At 38.6% G+C, this 15433-nt stretch overlaps 1 protein-coding gene across 12 annotated transcripts in view; it reads left to right on the top strand.

Moving 5' to 3' along the window:
• The window catches only part of AFF1 (ALF transcription elongation factor 1), a 168134-nt gene that overhangs the window by 83745 nt on the left and 68956 nt on the right, over positions 1 to 15433 (top strand). For 8 of the 12 annotated variants that reach the window (XM_072622540.1, XM_072622538.1, XM_072622537.1 and 5 more), the window contains 2 exons: positions 6215 to 6335; positions 7036 to 7962. The exons of the other annotated variants lie outside the window; for them this stretch is intronic. In XM_072622540.1, the coding sequence (XP_072478641.1) occupies positions 6215 to 6335; positions 7036 to 7962 (1048 nt within the window). The remainder of the gene's footprint in view (positions 1 to 6214; positions 6336 to 7035; positions 7963 to 15433) is intronic. 12 annotated transcript variants of the gene reach the window in all.

Below are 15433 nucleotides of genomic sequence, written 5' to 3'. Positions count from 1 at the left end.
ATTTCCTTCTCTAGCTCATTTTACAGATGAGGAAACTGAGGCAAACAGGGGTAAGCCTGTTTAGCCAGGGTCATATAGCTAGGAAGTGTCTTGAGCTCAGATTTGAACTTGGGAAGAGGAGTTTTCCTGACTCCAGGCCTGGCATCTCTGTCCACAGCACCACCTAGCTGCCCCCAAATCTTGTATTAGATTCTTCTAAAGATTTTGTATAGTAGGGAGAGTTGGCATATTTTGCTGGTAGCTATTAATGTTTGATTGGGCACTCATTTCTGTATTTTTCCCATGCCATTGATATATTCTTCTCCTGATACCTTGCCATATTGCTCCTTTGTTGGCCTTTATTTATTATTTTTTCATTACCATTTTTATGTCCTTTGCTTGTAATTCGTGAACTGTGAAGTTCAGTACCAGTGTGGTAGTTCTACCATGTTTTGTTGAAATGGTTTGTGCAACTCTTCCATTCTTTCATTTGTAATGCTTCCAATTTTTGTCTTTGAATTCCTTTGAGGGGGATGACTTTGCTTAGTTTAATGTCCTGCCATGTTGTCTTTAATCCAGTTTTACTTTCCAGTGTTTATTTCTTCTTTATGAGCTGATAATACTCATAAATGTCTCACCATAGTTTTTTATATGCTTTTCCTAACAAATTTATTTTCTAATATGGTGATGCTTTTGGAAATTATTTCTCGCCATTAGGTGCTTTCTGAACCCTTTTGGTCTCCTTTTTGTGGCAATTCACTTGCATTGTTTCAATTTCCTGATCATATTATTATAGTCAATATCATTTATCTTGCTTTTTCCCATTTTTTAAAATTTTCAATGATTTGTTTCAAGAATTCTACGTTAAATTCTTTCATTGTCCATTGTCTTTTTTTTTTTACTTTTTCTCTTTTTAAACTAATTCTGCCCTTATCTCAGATAAGTTGATAGAATGCTTATAGTGGATGGATAGATAAGTCATATCAATAATATATCAATCTTTTCCTGTCTGTTTAAATACCTTTTCCATTTATCAGTGGAAATAACATTAAAGAAAAGATATTTACTGGTAAAGACCTTGGGACCTTTCCATCTGACTTATAGTTGAAATTTTCTGTGTGTATCGTCTACCCTAGAACCTGACATGTTTGTGAGACCAGAAATGGGGAAATACATAACATAATAAATAAGATATAATAAAACATAGATAACATTACATTTTGAAACTAAATCCATATTGTGCTGGGATGCTTGAGGATGGGACTGTTTTACTTTTCTAGTTGTATCCCCAACACTTAACGTGGTGCATCGTCACACATGACATAGAGTAAAAATTCTTTACAAAAACATTCTTTGTATTGGGGTTTTTTGGTTAGCATACTGCCTGTCCGTTCATTTTTTAAAGAAAGTGTTTGTGGTAATGAGGTGTGAGATTTCCATGTAATTTTTGACCATTTCTTTTTCCTGGACCTTACTTCCCTATATGTTTTTCCTGTATCCATCTTTGCACGAAGTAAACAAGTATCACAGGGTGTACTGTCAACTGCACCAGACCGGCCTCCAGCCAGAGTTGGACAGAGCAGGCTAGAGACAGGTGAATCAGGAATCAACCAGAAATTTAATTTCAAAGTGAGGGAAGATGGCTTTACAAACAAGTAGACAAACTAGACACACATGCTAGGGCTACCCCTAGGGTGTACTACTATAACTGTCTGCCTAGCTCTGAATTGTCTGCATACTTTGCTCTGTTTATTTTTGTCTTGTCATTTTGTTTGTGTTTCTTAGAAGTGGGGTTGGATGCGGAACTGGGCCATTGGACTCTTTGGTACCAGTGGGATGGACTAGGTGCCACAGGAGATTTATTTCTTCAGAGTCCAATCCCTCTTTGTGTGGTGAGTCCTGTGCCCTTGTCCCTGCCCCGATATCTGAGCTCTGCCTTGGTCAAGCTCTTTGGAAACCCCAGGGCCCTCGGGTGACCCCGTTTGCCTCGGATCACTCTTGTAAGGATATCCTTTCTTAAACTGCTCACTTCTGTTAATTGGTCCCTCTACATGCCTGTGTGTTTTTAAACTGCATGGCGCTGTAAAATTGTAACTGTATGCCTGTGTTGTTTCTTAAACTGTATACTGTAACTGTACCTCTATTAAAAAGCAGTAAAGTTTGGACTGTAACTGCACGCTTTATTAAACTATCTGTTTACTTGTAAGGTCCCAGAGTAAAGAAAACAAAATAGATGAAAGGTTTGCCACCTCTAGTTAACCCTTCCTTGGTCAGAGACCCTCTCCCTCTTATTCTGTTAACCCCTCTCAAATAAAGGTGCTGGGGGGAAAATGGTGGAAAAATGTAAGAAAACGAATTATGTTTCCGTTGCAGAAATTTATTAGCTGTGTAATCTTAGGCAGATTATCTTATCTCTGCACCAGTTTCTTGATCTGTTAAGAGAAAAATAATAATAGTACCCACTTGTCAGGGTTGTTGAGGATGAACATAATATGTGGATTGTAAAGTGCTTAGCACAGTGAATAGCATATGCTAAGCACTGTATATTATTACTTCTTTAATTGAATGTAATTGTTTCATACTGGGTAACTCTAGAGTGGTTTTAAAATACCAAAAGTAATCGAATTAATGATTTTTATATGGGATAATTTGGAAATGTAATTGGTGTCATTTGAAGTTTTATTTATGTAATTGTATTTCTAAATTCTCTTCTATTGTGAAATTTGAGGGACAGTTGTAAAAGAAATGTTATTAACTTTTTAATCTGGATCATCACCAACAACTACTGATCAACTGCCACCAACAGGGAAATGTAGGAGCCTGGGAAGTGCCCATATCCCCCAGACTCCTGTTCGTGCTTCTAGCTCAGCCCTCATAGTCATCACCAGGAGGAGGCAGCTCCTATGGAGATGGGCTAGCCATCCCACCCACTATAATATCCAGGGGTGGCAACCTAGCCTTGATAAAGCTGCAAGGTGTTCTGAGAAAGAGACAGTAGGCAGCCTGTGTGAGTCAAGTCCCGCCTTCGTCACCATTTCTCCTCAGACCTGAAGAAAGACATTCCAAGAACCTTTGGAGCAGCATTACTTCCAGCCCATCATTCTGGGAAGCAGCCTCTGTGGAGAAGCATTTTGGCAACTGTTCCTGAAAGTCCTGCAATCACCTCTTTTGAAGACACCAAAAAGTCTTTGCCACCAAAGCCCTTGGTACTGTCAATGGAAATGACAAAAAATAGGCATTATTGTCTGCTTTGGTGCCACATCCTAAGGACCTTGAGACCTTTACCCCTGATTTTAAGCTGAAGCCTTCTATGTACTTTAGTCATCACTTAGAATGTGAGCTCTATGAGAACAGGAACTATCTTACCTTACTTAATGTTTGTATCTCTACAGTTTATCATAGTGCTTTACATGTAGTAAGTGTGAAATAAATTCATTAATTTTTTTCTCAGGAGCTTATTTTGGTACATTAACTGTTGTTATTTTTATGATGGTCTTTTCTTTTTCACTGAATACTTATCATTTGTGCTACAGGATGTGATGACTGAATGTACCATGAAATAATAGTTCTTATAACTTGCAGGCATATGATGAAACCAACCCATCAGCTCCTTCTTTACCTTTCCAAAGAGTACCTATGAGCTATCCTTCTATTTAGTTAAAGCGTTCTTCTTCTGGTCAATCTCTAGCATTTATAAAATGCCTGTGAAGTACCAGCCATTGTGTTGAGGTCTGCCTTTTTTTATAGCCAGAAGGTCAACCTTGATATGATGTAGCTACTCCAGCAGTATGTCCACTAGTTGATCACAGGCCAGCATTACATTTAAGATGCTGGTAATCATAATATCATTTCTTGATGGTCCAAAAAAAGTGAGCCCTAGTACTCCCTTGTCCATTTTCTAATATTAAGTTTCAGTCACATCTTTTGAAGACACCGAAAAGTCTTTACCACCAAAGCCCTTGGTACTGTATCACTGTGTACATTTGGCATAGAGTCATTTGAAATTTTTCTTTCTTACATGGGTTACTATCCGCATGCCCCCACCCACATTCCTCATCAGGTAGCCTGCTTACTAATGATGTAACAAGTGAGACTGAGCCTCAGTAAATCGACTCACTTTGTTAATGGTACCACTCTCAAAGCCTTTGTAACATGGTACAACCTGTCAGTGCTTTTGCTCCACAGGCTTACTCTTTAGAGGGTCACCTCTGTAGTAGAAATAGAGATGGATATCAACGAGTACCAATTAACAAAGAGAGATTTCCATTGTTTACTTTTTGCTCATGCATTCTCTTCACCTAGAAATCTCAGAATGTATTTTTTTCCTTTTTCATATTACTGGTTAGGGTGCCTCTGCTGGAATTTGAAGCAATTTTAACTTGTTTCTTTTGAAATAAGTGTAGAATCATTCTAGTATTTATTATATACTCCTATTAATTTTTTTGGAAAAAAAACAATACAGGTTTGTATTTGTAAATTGTAAAAACAGCAACGATTTCACATAGTCTGTCATTTTCTTAGTGAGAACATTGGAGTTTCTTGTATAGCAGAATGACAGGTTATTTAGGAAGATCTCTTTGACAGTAGTGTCAGGATGGATTGTAGAGAGTAGAGACATGGTGCAAGGTTGGTGATGCTTTTGGAAATCATTTCTTTGTTGAGGCAAGGAGAACAAGAAGAAGAAGATGGCTATTACAGATGACCTGAATCGGAGTAGTCATTGTGTGGTTGGAAGAGAGGCATTGAGTTTTGGTTGATCACTTTGCATTGTGTTTGTTGTTTACTTTCTTCTGCTTACTTCACATAGTAAGTGAATTCCTTAAATCCTTATGGCTGCTGTGCTCCTTGGAGTGGGACAAAATGATGAATCCAGAGTAATATCAGGGTTGCAAACCTGGTAACTAGAAGGATGGTGGTGAACTTGACAGGGAACATTTTTTTTTGTATTTTAAATTTATTTATTTGTTTTCAGTTTTCCACAATGACTTCCGTGAGTCTTAAATTTTCTTTTCCTCCCTGTCTCCGCTCTTTCCGAGATGACATGCAATCTTATAAGGGTTCTACACATACCTTCTTATTAAACATGTTTTCACATTAGTCGTGTTGTATGGAAGAGTTAAATTGAATGGGAGAAACCATGGGAAAAAAACAAAGCATAACACAAGAGAAAATACTTCATTCTGCGTTTGGATTCCATAGTTCTTTCTCAAAATGGAGGCATTTTGCCTCAAGAGTCCCTTGGGAATGTTTTAGGTCCTTGCATTGCTGTGAAGGACTAAGTCTGTCAGAAACAAACCTTGTATACTGTGACTGTTATTGTGTATAGTGTTCTCCTGGTTCTGCTCATTTCACTCAGCATCAGTTCATGTAAGTCTTTGCAGGTTTTTCTGAAGTCCTTCTGTTCATCATTTCTTAGAGCACGATAGTATTCCATTATATTCATATACCACAACTTGTTCAGGCATTCTCCAATTGATGGATATTCCCTTGATTTCCAGTTTTTGGCCACCACAAAGAGAGGTGCTATAAATATTTTTGCACATGTGGGACCTTTTCCCATTTTTCTGATCATTTTGGGATACAGCCTTAGGTGACTTTTTCCACCTACATTGCTCCTAGGTAATGTACATGATATCATGTTTTAACTGCATTGGTCCTGACATCAGTGCAATTTTTGTTTTATTTTCATCTTTTTATTTTTAAGGGAAAATTCCATATAGATCTTGGAAAATATTCTTCTTTCTGGCTATGTGATCTTGGCAGTCACTTAAATCTCCCTGGGATTGTTCCCAACTTGTTAAAATGAGCTGAGCTAGGTGATTCTGTGATGTCCGTTACTGCTGTAAAACTTGACAATAGAAGAATTTGGTCTTAAAGTTTTCATTTCTTTCTGTCTTCTTCAAGCATTTATATCATACTCCTAATTTCATATATAAACACTTTAGAGAAAAGCCATTTATTTTATTTCATTCCCATTTACTCCTCAGAAGATAATTCAATTTTGAGTCAACTCTTGAGTGTGTTAGATTTTAAACTTACTCAGAAGTTTCTTTTGGATATATTGTTCCTTTAGACAACATTTTGTCCGGTGGTTCTTCTACTTGGTTTGGTCTCCAAAAGTAATCAAGCTTTAAAAGGAGAGTGTTAGATTTTGTATCTGTATCTCTACTCTGCTTTTAAACACTTAGGCACTGATGTAATTTCCCTTCTGTGTTCCTTTGTGGCACCTGAGCAGCCTGTATAATGAAGATAGAAACTTACTTCGAATTAGAGAGAAGGAGAGACGCAACCAAGAGGTTCACCAAGAGAAAAAGTCCTTCCCTGTGAACGTACCTCTCTTTGGAGAGCCCTATAAGGTACTTACACTTACGAGGGTACATGTGCTTGTGCTGAAAACAATTTAGTGCAAGTCGCTTTGTACAGTAGTCAAAATTGTTGAATTAGAAAAATATTTTTCTAATTGTAATGACATGTTTAAAGAATTAAGAAAAATATGCATACCACATGGCTAAGGTTTTAAAAGTCATGGAACTGGGAACAATCATTCCCTGATAGCTTTGGCTTGGAAGGTCATATAATTTCCCTTTATTTTTTACTATTTGTCTTTAATTTTTACTTCCCTAGTCTGAGAGCCATCCCCTCATAAGGAACAACAAATAAGAAAGAGATAATTCAGCAAAATTAACTAACAGGTCAACCGAGTTTGATAGTATATGCCCTGTGCAGGGTCTCTTACGTTATCTCTTCAGGGCCAAGCTTGGTCCTTATAATTGCACAGCTTTTTGGTTGATCACTTTGTATTGTGTTTGTTTACTTTCTTCTGCTTACTTCCCTTAGTAAGTGAATTCCTTAAATCCATTATTTCGAACAGCAATATATTTCTATTATGTTCATGTACCTCAGTTATTTTAGCCAGCTCCCAGTCAACCTATAGCTCCTTTTTATTCTAGTTCTTCGCTATCACAAAAAGAGGGCTGTTGTGAATGAATACTGCGTGAGATTTCTGGGTCAAGGAGTTTTTCATTGTGACACTTTTCTATTTAATTTTTTTTTCAGACTAGCAAAGGAGATGAATTGTCCAGTAGGATTCAGAACACATTGGGTAATTATGAAGAAGTCAAGGAGCTGATCAGTACCAAAAACCCGAATCTCTTCGGTATCCCTGAAGAAAGTAGCATCCCTTTAACCCTGCAAGGAAAATCTAGATGTTTATTCTATCCTGAGAAGACTAATAATATTCCACAGTTATCATTTTTCAATAGTGTCCATCACCAAGTTATTAATACTTCTGCCTCTGGGTCTTCTATTTCCATCCCTTCTCATTGTCCAAAAGCGACTCAGTCAAGAATGGAACCGGCCTTGAGCTTACAGGTCAAAAGTGATGGTATGTCTGGCATTCAGCACCAAGGAAAGTACTGCAACGGTCAAGAACGCCATCATAGGAGTCAGAACAAGAAAGATGAGCGCCACCGGCCTGAAGGAACCCCTTGTATTGAGCTTTCCGACTCAGCCCTAGAGATGGAAGGTTCTCGCTCGTCAACTGCATTGTCTTCTTCAGTTGCACCATTGGCATCTCGACATTCCAACCAACTAACTGGGTCCAGGATTCTGGGAAGCAGCAAGGGTAATAGTAAGGGCTGTGCCCAAGCTAAATCTCCCATGCACCTAGTGCTTGAGTCTAAAGAGGAAGAGACAGTGCCACAGAGTATGGCTCTGGTCACTAGCTTAGGGATACCAACTTCCCAGCCTCCTCCTCAAGTGTTCCCCCCTCCCTCCCTGCCCTCAAAAACCACAGCCATGCAGCAGAAGCCTACGGCATATGTTCGGCCCATGGATGGTCAAGATCAGGCCCCAAGTGAGTCACCTGAACTGAAACCACTGCCTGAGGATTACCATGGACATTCCTATGAGAAAATACCAGATTTTAAAGGGACTGTCAAAACCAAACTATCTAAGTTGAAAATGCCTCCAGAGTCCACGGAGGTAAGTGGCATTCCCTGGGTCCTTTGTGCTTTGTGGACAGAGGGAATTGTTCAAAGCATGGGGCAGTAGGGTTGTATCTGCCATGTTGTCATGGTGGTTCTTGTCAGAGTAGGGAACGCAGACTTGAGATGAATCACTGATAATGGAAAGGAATTTTGCGCGTTGGTTTTGTACTTAGAAGCCTGATTTGAGGGTGGTATATATGAGGTCTGCAACATAATAGAGGAAGAACAGTAGGACAAAAGCCTTTGAGAGGTAAGCCTTTAGAGAGTTTATCAGTATTTGGTTTCTGAAATTAGGAATAAATGCAAACTTAAAAAAAAAAATTCAGTATCATGGTGTCTTCTAATCTAGTTCTTTAATTTTCCAGATGTGGAAACTGGGGTCCAGAGAGGTTAAAAGGTTCAGTTCAGCTTCACACAGCTGTTATTACGTGACAGAGGAGGATTTTGCGTCCAACACGCTATCCGTTGTCTTCTGTTGCTCCTTTTCTGTTACCGTTTCTATTATGTCTTATCTGTCGTTGAGAGTTGGTCTCATTTGGAAATGAGTCATGAAAATAAGGCACAGTTTGATTCAGTAGTGGGTGAGAAACTAAAGAACTGGAGCAAATTATTTTGTTCCTTTTAAGATTGTTGTGAAAGAATTATTTTTGAGAGAAGAGAACAAGTCACTTTTGTCTACTGCTTTAATATTCCTTTTCTTTTAATTCTTAGAGTTGGAGGGTATTGTTTTTTTGCTTATTAGAAATTTTTCACCAGCTTTACCCTCCCTCCTAAATGACACCTGCCCTTTCCTTCTATTGCTCCATTGAGTATAATGTATTTCTGCAGTATGATCCAGTAACGTGTGTGTGTGCATGCGTGTGTGAGAGTGTTCTCCCCTCCTTTGTATGATTCACCTGGGTCTGAGGTTTAAGTGTTGCCACTTCCACCCACTCTTTCCTCTTTGTTTCTTTCGTCTTTATGTTTTGTGAGTAAGTCCCTTCTATTTCCTCTTCCTTTCTTGCATACCATATTCAAAAAACCACTCCTCCATCCTCCAGTCCTGTTCAGCTGCATCTCTGCAGACATTAGGACAATGAAGGTCTTCTCAGTCCTCATAACCCCTATTTGAATGTTAGCACTTTCTCAACTTGTGGTCTCTTTTATAAACCAGATGTGCATGTTTTTCTATATTTGCAGTAAGTCAGTCAGTAAGGATTTATTAAGGCCTTTGATGTGGTAAGCACTAAGCCGAGTCCTGGACTATCCAGAGAAAGGTAAAAGTCTCTTTTTCCAAGGAGGTCATGGTCTGATGGAGGAGAGAACGTGTAAACAACTGTATACAAACAAGCTATGTACAGGATAAATTGGAAATAAAATCAACTGAGAGAATGCATTAGATTGGAAAGGGCTTCTTGTAGAAGATTAGGATTTTAGGTGGTCCTGGAAGGAAGCCAGAGAAACCAAGGGATAGACGTAAGGAAAGAGCATTCCTGGCATGGAGAACAGCCAGAGGAAATGCCTGGAGTCAGGAGATGGAATGGCTTGTTTGAAGAAATGGAAAGAGGCCAGTTTTATTGAATTAAAGTGTAAGTGGGAGGTGGAAGTAGTTAGCTCCTCCTGGTAGCTTAAGATTTTAACCTTGACTCTCCACCTTGGGTAGTCCTGAATATGGAATGAGATCTGTCCCTTGCTGTGATCTAACAACCCCCAAGCACCTGTTATTGATTGCACTGTTACTAGGCTTACTGCAAGATCCTGGTGCTGGGGGGTGGGGAGGTGGGAAGTATCTGGTTAACTTGATGGAGTGATTGGCATTTACTGTGCGAGGTTCTGGAGAAGAGCATGCGATTTGACTGAGGTAGCTAAGAAGTATTCAGTTGACAGTCTTCCCTAAAGTAGTCATTCCTACCCATACACACACACACACACACACACATACACACCTTAACTAATTATTCATTTCTTACAGTAAAGGGGTTTTTGTGTGCATGTGTACATTTTAAGAAGTCAAAGTGATGTCAGAATTGAATATTTTGACTCATCAAAAGAAATTAAAGTAGTGGGAAAAATAAGGAATATTCTTTTCCCCATCTCCCACCCCCACCCCCAGGTCTCTTCCTGAAGAGTTTAACTTTCACATTATAGGCATGACTTGTTATTGGAGAAGAGTGCAGGGAGTGATTGGATTAAAAGCTGACTTATGGTGGAATTTCTAGAAAGAAGTTGAAAAAAGAGTTGTTTTCCTTTTATATGCTAACTTCTTATAAAGCAAGTCAGAGAGAAAAAAAACTCTTTTCTGTATTTCTGAATGTGTATATAGTTGGGTTTTATAATACCCTTCCCTCCCATCTCTTTTCTTCCACTATGAAAGAGCAATTTATTTTTAAAAAATCTTGAACATAGCTTTGTTGTCCTGGGATTAAAGTTTTTTGCAGTTTGTGGTATCCTTACATGACTGAGGACCTAGTGGCCTTTGTACATGTGACCTTGATGCAGCAGTTTGCCCACCTCTGGGTTAAAATCTGTTCTCCAAACCCAAAACTATTTAATGGCATAAATTATTTTACCTGCTAAACTTCATGTAATAGTTTTCTATCATTAAATACGTTTTTCCTTAGTCCATGCATTTAGAATTATGCAAACAAAGTGACTAAAATTTCCATAGAGACTTCATAACTGGGTTTATTCCCCAAAGAACTGTCATTATGAAAAAAGGTCCCATATACTCTGAAATATTTGTACTGGCACTTTTTGTAATAGTTAAAAATGGAAAACAAGTGGTTGTCCAGCAAGTAGGGGATGGCTAAACAAACTGTGTATAACGGAATATTACTGAGCTATGAGAAATGTGTGTGATGATTCAGAGAAGCATGGAAAGATCTCTATGAACTGATCAATGAAGTAAGCCGAACCAAGAAAAACACAACGTATACAATAAGTGCAACAATGTAAATGGAAAGAATAAGACACCAATGAATTAAAAGGAAATTTAACAAAACTGTAAAGATCAAATGTGACTCAAATAAAGTGATATAAGAAGCCACCCCCAACTTACTCCTTTGCAAGGTGGAAGGGCCGCAGGTGTTACACATTGCATGTTCTCACACTTTGTCAACGTATTGATCCGTTGTGTTGACTTTTTATCTGTTTAAAAATATTTATCTTATGCACTGGTTCTCTGGGAGGTGGAAAGAAGGAGGCAGGATATTGTGGGATATCTGGTGATGTAAGAAATAGAAAAAAAAATGAAAGGCAAGATTGCCTAAAGGTGAGTTGGTCAATCAGGAAGATGTAGATTTCTTTAACACTTGAAGGACCGAGTGCATCAGTTGACACAAATAGGATTTTACTATGAAATAAAAATTTTTCACCCCACTATTATTATTTTCTTTCCCTTTTAGATTAAAAAAAGTACATTGATTCAGTTGATGCAATTTGGTACTTTGTGGTATTCTTAAATTCCCCTCCTTTCAGCATTAGCAAGTGATTCCCAGTTCTTAAAGAATTTTCAATTCCCAGCAAAAAAGAAAAAGTTTTTCTTCTGAGAGAGGTCAGGGTAACTGTCTGATTCAGATTTTTCCATCAGGTTTCAATTTAAATATACGATCATGAAAGAAAAACTGAAGACAAGCATCAACTTAAGGGTTACCCAAGGATCAGTCAGACTAAGCTGGTTTTAGCAGCTGTACTTTATCTTACAGAATTGAGTGTGTATACAATTTGTGGGAAAACCGGTAAGAGAGAAAGTCACTCTGTACCCTGTGCTCAGCAAAAAGCATAGCATAGTTTAAAAACTTGACCAGCTGAGCTGGTTTCCACAACCTTGACTACTTAATACTACAACAAAAATTGTTTGTTTGAGGGCAGGGATATTTGCTTTTCTCATTGTAGACCAAGAAATGCCAGATATAGAATTTGAAAAAGCTTGTGTGTATCTGATTCTTCGTGACCCAATCTGAGGATTTCTTGGCAGAGATACTGGAATGGTTTGCTATTTCCTTCTCCAGGTCATTTTATAGATGAAGAACTGAGGCCAACAGGGTTTAAGTGACTTATCCAGGGTCACACAGCTAGTAAGTAAGTATCTTGAGTCCAGACTGGAACTCAGAAAGATGAGTTTTTCTGCTTCCAGGCCTGGTTCTCTATTCACTTATGCCACCTAGATGTCCATTTAAAATCTTGTACCATGTATTAAATCAGTGTTAGGTTCTGAGGGTGCAAAGAACAAATGACAGACTGGTTTTTAAGCTTAAAATCTAATTAGGGATAGACCACATACAAAATACCAAGAAGAGATTAAGACAGATAACAAGGGGATTAAGGAGATGTCCTGGAGAAAACTGTTAGCAGACTTGGTTTTTAGTGCACAGAATGTATCCAGCAGGTAGATATTGGGAAGGAAAAAAATATTTCAGTGCATAGGAGAACATGAGCAAAGACATGGACATGGTAGAAAATGGCAAGAAGTAAAGAAAGGAAACAGTCTGGTCTAGATGGAACAGACTACAAAACAGAGAATGAAAGGTGGGTAGGAGCAGAGAGGTTGGATGGGAAAGGGTGGTGGTGGTTGTTGGGCAGGGTTAAGCTGCGCTCTGCTTTCTCTCCAATACTCCAGGTCAAAGTAAAACTACTGTTTGGATATTGACTTTTGAGGTACCTATGGGACACCAGCTTGAAATATCCTTCTTTCTTCACTTCTCTCCCCACCCCCAGCTTCCTGTTAACTGTTTTCTTCCCCCATTAGAATATAAGTTTCTTGACAGCAGAGACTGGCATTTTTTTTCAGCTTCAGTTTCTATTCCCAAGGCTTAGCTCAGGACTTGGCACATACTAAGTGCTTAATAAATACTTGTAGTTTTTGTTGTTTCACACCTTGTGGTTTTTTCTCCAGCTTTAGAACAGGGCTGGTCATATAACGAGAGCTTAATAAATACTGATGGATTATTTGACGTATTGTAATGGGCGGAGGTAGCACACATAGATACAAGGTATACCCAGAGTTTTAGTGTGTTTAAAACTTTAATAATTTATATCCTGTCTATAAGTATGTACAAGATGCAGAGAAGGTAAGGGCAGCAGGGGAGAGGTCTAGTAAAGTTCTCAGGATGACATAGCTCTGGAGCTGAGTTCTGAAGCAAACCAAGGTTTCCGAGGTATAGAGCGAGGAGGGAGGGCACTTTCCAGACATGGGAGCCAGACAACCAGTGGAAAGGATGGAATGTTGTGTTAGGAAAAGCAAGACAACCATTCTGAATTGGATATGTTCTACCATCTGAAACTCCACATATCCAAAACAGAATAGAGATGGGATAGGGTGTGGGTGGTAGAGACGAAATAGCATCAACTTGGCATCAGAAGATCTGTATTTAAGTCTGATTCCACCACTTAAGTAGCTGTATGATGCTGGGCTAATCTGTTGATTCCTTTCTAGAATGGATATGATAATACTTGAAATATATACTTTATTGAGTTGTTGTTAAGGGAGTAAAGAGTTTAAACCTACTATGTGCCAGGCCCTGTACTCAATGCTGAGAATATGAAGTAAAGGAAAAGATAATCCCTGCCCTTAAGAACCTTACCATGTAATGGGGGAAGACAAAATACAAAAGGAAGCAAAAAAAAATGGTAGGAGGTAGAAAAGAAGGTGCCAGCCTGTGGAGAAGTCCAGAGCCAGGTGAGAAATAAAGATATGGCTGACCTGGGCTCCTTCCTTAAATGGAGATTCTGGGAGGACAGATCTTGGGGCCCAGGGTCCAAGGTACTGGGTGAAAGCTAATTTTTTTCAGGATAAAAGAGACATGGGCATGTTTGTATGGAGTAGGAAATGAATTAGTACAGGGGAGAGATTGAAAATAAGTGAAAGAGTGGGGATAACAGAGAGGGACAGAATGGAAGGGGATTGCATGAACAAGTATAGAGGTTAGCTATGATGTGGAATAAGACCATTTCATCATGTGAAGGAGGAGAGAATGGCAGAAGTCCGCTCAGTGATAGGTGATGAGGAAAAGGGGAAAGGAGGGAGTTCAAGGAGAATGGGCATCGGTAAAATATAAGGCAAAGTTCCCTCATGAAAGAGTGGGGAAGAGGAGTCATGGGAGGTTTGAGGATGTATGAAATGTTTGGAAGAGCCATTGTGGGGAGAGGTGTAGAGTAAGTTGATAAGGAAAGTATAGTAGAATTGCCTAGCAGCAGTGAGGACCCAGGTTTGAGGTTATGTAACAAATTTATAATGGACCCAGTCAGAGTGGTTAGGTGATTTTCTCAGTCTTCATTGAGTAGCATGAATATAGGCATGAAGGTGAAGAATGGTGGAAATGATCCAAGATTGACAATTATCTGGTCATAAATATAAAAAGGGATGGGGATAGAGAGAAGTACAGTATAGAGTTAAATTGGTTCACTAAGGTGTCAAGTTGGGGAGAAGAGGAGAGAGTGACTAGTGCTGGAGAGATGACCTGGGAAAGAATTGAGGGATTTAGGGGTTTAGAGATAAGGATGAGGAATAGGGTTATGCAAGGGAAATCAGAGGGACAGGTGAAAAATCAGTAGATTATTGTCAGATAAGGGGATTGGAGATTTCTTGAACATGGAATTTGTGAATGATAGTAGAATCAAGGGTATGACCTTCTTTGTGTATGGCTAAAGTGAGGTGGTAGAATAGTTCATGGGAAGTGCATAATAGATTAAGGAAATGAGGAGTTAGGGTATTTGAGGGGGAGTCAATATAGTATGTATGTTCAGATTCCCTACTATGAAGGCAAGGGGAGGAGAGAAAAATTGCAAGCCAGCTATTGAACTAATATTATGAGGAAGGATGGAGGAGTGATTTGTTTCAAGAGTTTTGTTATTTTTCTTTTCTCTTATTAGTGATAGGACGCATTTTTCATATAGTTGTCAGTAATTTGAATTTCTTCTTTTGAGACCTACTCGTTTATATCCTTTTCTTCATTTGCGTGTTGGGAAATGGATTGTATACTTCTATAGTTGAGTCGGTACCCTATAAGTCTTGGCATGTCGGACGTTTATTAGAGAAACTTGATGTAAAGTTTTTTTTTTCCTTTTCTATTAAGCTTCCCTTCAGGTTTTAATTGAATTGATTTTTGTTGGTGCAGGAGCTTTTCAATTTTTTGTAATTATAATCACTCATTTGATCACGTCTCAATTCTTTGTTTCATCAACTACTCTCTGTAGTGGTTAAAGACATTTTTCTTGCTTCTCAAATTTATTTACCATGTGACCTTTTTATACCTGTGACATGTATCCATTTGAAACTTATCATGCTATATATGGTGAGAGATGCTAAAATAGGCCTGATGTCTCCTAGACTGCTTTCTATTTTTCCCAGCATTTTTGTCAAAAGTGTTGTGCATCTAGTAGTCTGTGCCTTTGGCTGTATCAAACATTATATAACTGTTGTTAATTATTTCTGAATAATCTCTTCTACTTAATCTGTTTCCCTCATCAGTTTTCTGGTTTGTTTGTTT

This window comes from Notamacropus eugenii, chromosome 7 (genome assembly GCF_028372415.1).
Source record: "Notamacropus eugenii isolate mMacEug1 chromosome 7, mMacEug1.pri_v2, whole genome shotgun sequence".
NCBI lineage: Eukaryota > Metazoa > Chordata > Mammalia > Diprotodontia > Macropodidae > Notamacropus > Notamacropus eugenii.
The sequence above is the reverse complement of the archived record's forward strand: the minus strand, read 5'-3'. Positions and strand labels throughout refer to the sequence as shown.